At 55.0% G+C, this 3,073-nt stretch overlaps 1 protein-coding gene across 1 annotated transcript; it reads right to left on the bottom strand.

The window, feature by feature from the left end:
- Positions 1–1,303: 1,303 nt before the first annotated feature.
- Positions 1,304–2,858, bottom strand: LOC124681521 (mitochondrial uncoupling protein 5-like). The gene has a single exon (XM_047216433.1). It carries the CDS (start codon positions 2,510–2,512, stop codon positions 1,541–1,543), a length of 972 nt encoding a protein of 323 aa, XP_047072389.1. The 5' UTR covers positions 2,513–2,858; the 3' UTR covers positions 1,304–1,540.
- Positions 2,859–3,073: the final 215 nt, after the last annotated feature.

The following is a 3,073-nucleotide window of genomic DNA, read 5'->3' as shown; positions in this document are numbered from 1 at the left end:
TCATGCCAGTTGTGCTGGCCTCCAAAAAGGCAATGTTGTCGTCGGCAGACAGAAGATTAATGATATTCAGTCCACCTGCACCCAAACTGGACAACCTGTAGCAAATGGTAGTCGCCGAGTCTGTTGGAGCAATACCTAGGAAGTCTAGTACACGTCGACACAGAATGATAATAGATAGTTTAAGGTGAGCAAGAAGGTTATATTGAATATGTTTGATGTACAATACCTCCCAGGTTCTTGGGATGAGATGAGAGATACGATTGCACTCTCATGCCTTACCTTAGAACAACAAAAATATGTTTTTCTGTTAAGCACATTTGTCAACAATTTTCATGAGAACTCCTTTGACTATCTTCCAGAATGAGTTGGTCCGAACTAGGTTGGCACCCATTCTGGTAGTACTCCTATTTTATTTATGATATATCAACTTCGGACCAACTCATTCTGGAAGATAGTACTCCTATTTTATTTATGATATATCAACTTCGGACCAACTCATATACGTTGGTCCGAAGTTGATATATCTTCCAGAATGCTGCTCCAACTAGGTTGGCACCCATCTTGAGAAAAAGCATTAGCACTGTCATAACTGTACTTGCCACCATTTTGCCAGTAACTTATTAGTAATTGACGCCCGCATATCGGCATATGCATCATGCACTGTCAATCTTGCAATGAACATTTTATGTTGCGTTTGGTACATGATGACCATATGCTGATTTAGATCTACTAGTTGACAAAAAAAATACTAATATACGTTTATCATGTTGGTTAGGTAACATGCATGTCCTTGTCGCGGAGATGGCTCGGGAGACACGTTGCTGATTGATGCCATTTTATTTAGCTGAACTCTCAGTCTCAGATACGCGGGATCCTATGATATGCCCAGCAAGCAGCATGGATGCGGTTGCAACTTGCAACTGAGGTGGGTGGGTTCATTGGGCATCAAAATCAAGTCTTTGTTGCTTACTTACGTTTCAGATTTCTCAGATTGGTATTATTAGTGTTCAGCTGAAAAGCATTCCAATTCCATGTAGTCAATTCAGTTATATTCCGCCGTGTTAAGTTCCAGCCTCCACGGAGGTTCGTACTGACGTTATGTCAACGGGGCAAATTTCATCTCAGAATATTCTGAAATTCATAGCACACGACTTTAAAATGTAAATTTCATGAAATAAGGCTGACAAGGGGGCGCAAGGTACAGTCTTCGGCTACCCGGGCTACAAGGGGTCAATCCTTACGGGCGATATGTCAACGGGGACTAACACATAATAAGATTTTAAATTTCAGAAGCACACGATTTAAAATGAAAAATTGATTAGAAATCGATCGAATCCATCCGAATACAATGGGATGCAGGAACTGAGGCTGACAAGGGGATGCAAGGTGGTACAATCTCCGGCTAAACCGAGCCCCCGGGCGGGGCTCGGGTAATACTGTAAAAATTATTGAGATACCAGCAGGCAGCAGCATGAAGAAGCTTGTTTTCGTCATCATCAATGGTGGCCGTGGCCGTGGCCTCGGTGAATGAAAATCCTGATTAGAAGTCAACGTCCTTGAAGACCTTGCGCACCTGCTCGAGCGTGACGAAGAGCACGACGGTGAAGGGGCCCTGTCGCGACACGGTGGGGATGAAGCCCTTGTAGAGCGCCATGACGCCCTCGGACCGCACCGTCTTGAGCGCGCAGTCGACGGCGCCGGCGTACGGCGGTGGCGCGCCGGGGGCGACCTTCATGTTCATGACCCTGGTCTTGACCACGTCGACTGGGTTCGACGCTGCAGCCGCCACGATCCCGGCCGCGAAGCTGGCGGCGACGTGCGTGCCGAGGCCGTCGGCGCCGGGGCCGCGGCGGGCCAGGATGGCCTCCTTGGCCTGGTCGTAGGTGGCGAGCTGCGAGGCGGTGACGATCATGGCGCGGTTGACGGTGAGCGAGGAGCCGCGCCAGAGGCTGCGCACGCCCTCGTCGCGCGTCATGCGCGCGATGGCGTCGCCGACGCTGCGGTAGTTGCGGCGGTCGGCGAGCGGGAGGCGCCCGTCCGCCTGCATCCGCACCATGGCCAGGTCGGCCGGGTTGCCGACCGCCGCGCCGACGCCGCCGGCTATGAGGCCGGCGGCGATCTTGCGGTGGAGGGGGAGCACGCCGGCGTTCTCCTGCGTCCACCGCTTCTTGAGGATGTCGTAGAGCCCCATCCGCGTGGTGGAGTAGAGCGTCTGGCGGAGGACCGTTGCGGAGATGCCCGAGAAGAGGCCCGCGGCGCCCTCCGCGCGCAGGATCTGCGCGCCGACGGAGATCGGCCCGGGCTTTGGCGTAGGTGCCGGGAGGGAGACGGTGTGCGTCCCCGACTGGAAGGCGAGCGCCGGGCGGAGAGCGGCTTGTGGCGCGGCGGCGGTGGCGGCGGCGGAGGCCTCCCCTTGCAGCTGCATCCGGACCTTGATGAGGTCGAGCGGGTGGGTTGAGCAGCCGGCGACGATTGAGGCGATGCCGCCCTCGACGAATCCCTTGGCGCCCATGTTGGTTGCTTGCGAGCTTCTTCCTTCCCCTCCTCAGATGGATGGACGGAATCGAGATCCAAAAAGATCCGGAAAGTAGAACCGACAAAGAAAAGAAAGCTTAATATGTACTAGTGCTAAAATCAAATCAAGGAAAGATGGCTGATTTGGGCGAGGGGCTATTCCCAGTAGGAGCTTGGGCACATGTCACTGGAAACGAGGAGGTGGGAATGGAGGGCGAAGGCTATGGAGGCGGAGTGTGGGACGCTGGGCCTCTGTGACATATGCTGCTCGTGCTTCCTGTTTCCCCGGCGGGCTGCGAGATGTGTGGGAGGTGGAGGAGGAAGAGGGAGGCGCTATTTATAGGTGGGGGGCCGGACGGACGGCGGTAGGGGGCGGCGGGGAAGGAAGGAGGCGAGGTGCCTTCGGGCCGCCGGAGGGTCTGTCTGGGGAAGGCTGACTGACGGACAAGGTGGGTGGCTGGCTTGGGCTTGACGCGGAGGGCGACGCGGAAGCCGGCCGGCTGTGGACGCGTCGGTGGGTGGCCGCTCCCACGGCGGCGCCAGGGTTTCGCATCTGCGC

The sequence above is a fragment of the Lolium rigidum genome, chromosome 1, assembly GCF_022539505.1.
Source record: "Lolium rigidum isolate FL_2022 chromosome 1, APGP_CSIRO_Lrig_0.1, whole genome shotgun sequence".
NCBI classification, from domain to species: Eukaryota; Viridiplantae; Streptophyta; class Magnoliopsida; order Poales; family Poaceae; genus Lolium; species Lolium rigidum.
The sequence above is the reverse complement of the archived record's forward strand: the minus strand, read 5'-3'. Positions and strand labels throughout refer to the sequence as shown.

Excerpts from the sequence above, each read along its gene's own strand:
- LOC124681521 (XM_047216433.1), bottom strand. The coding sequence starts at position 2,512 with ATGGGCGCCAAGGGATTCGTCGAGGGCGGCATCGCCTCAATCGTCGCC.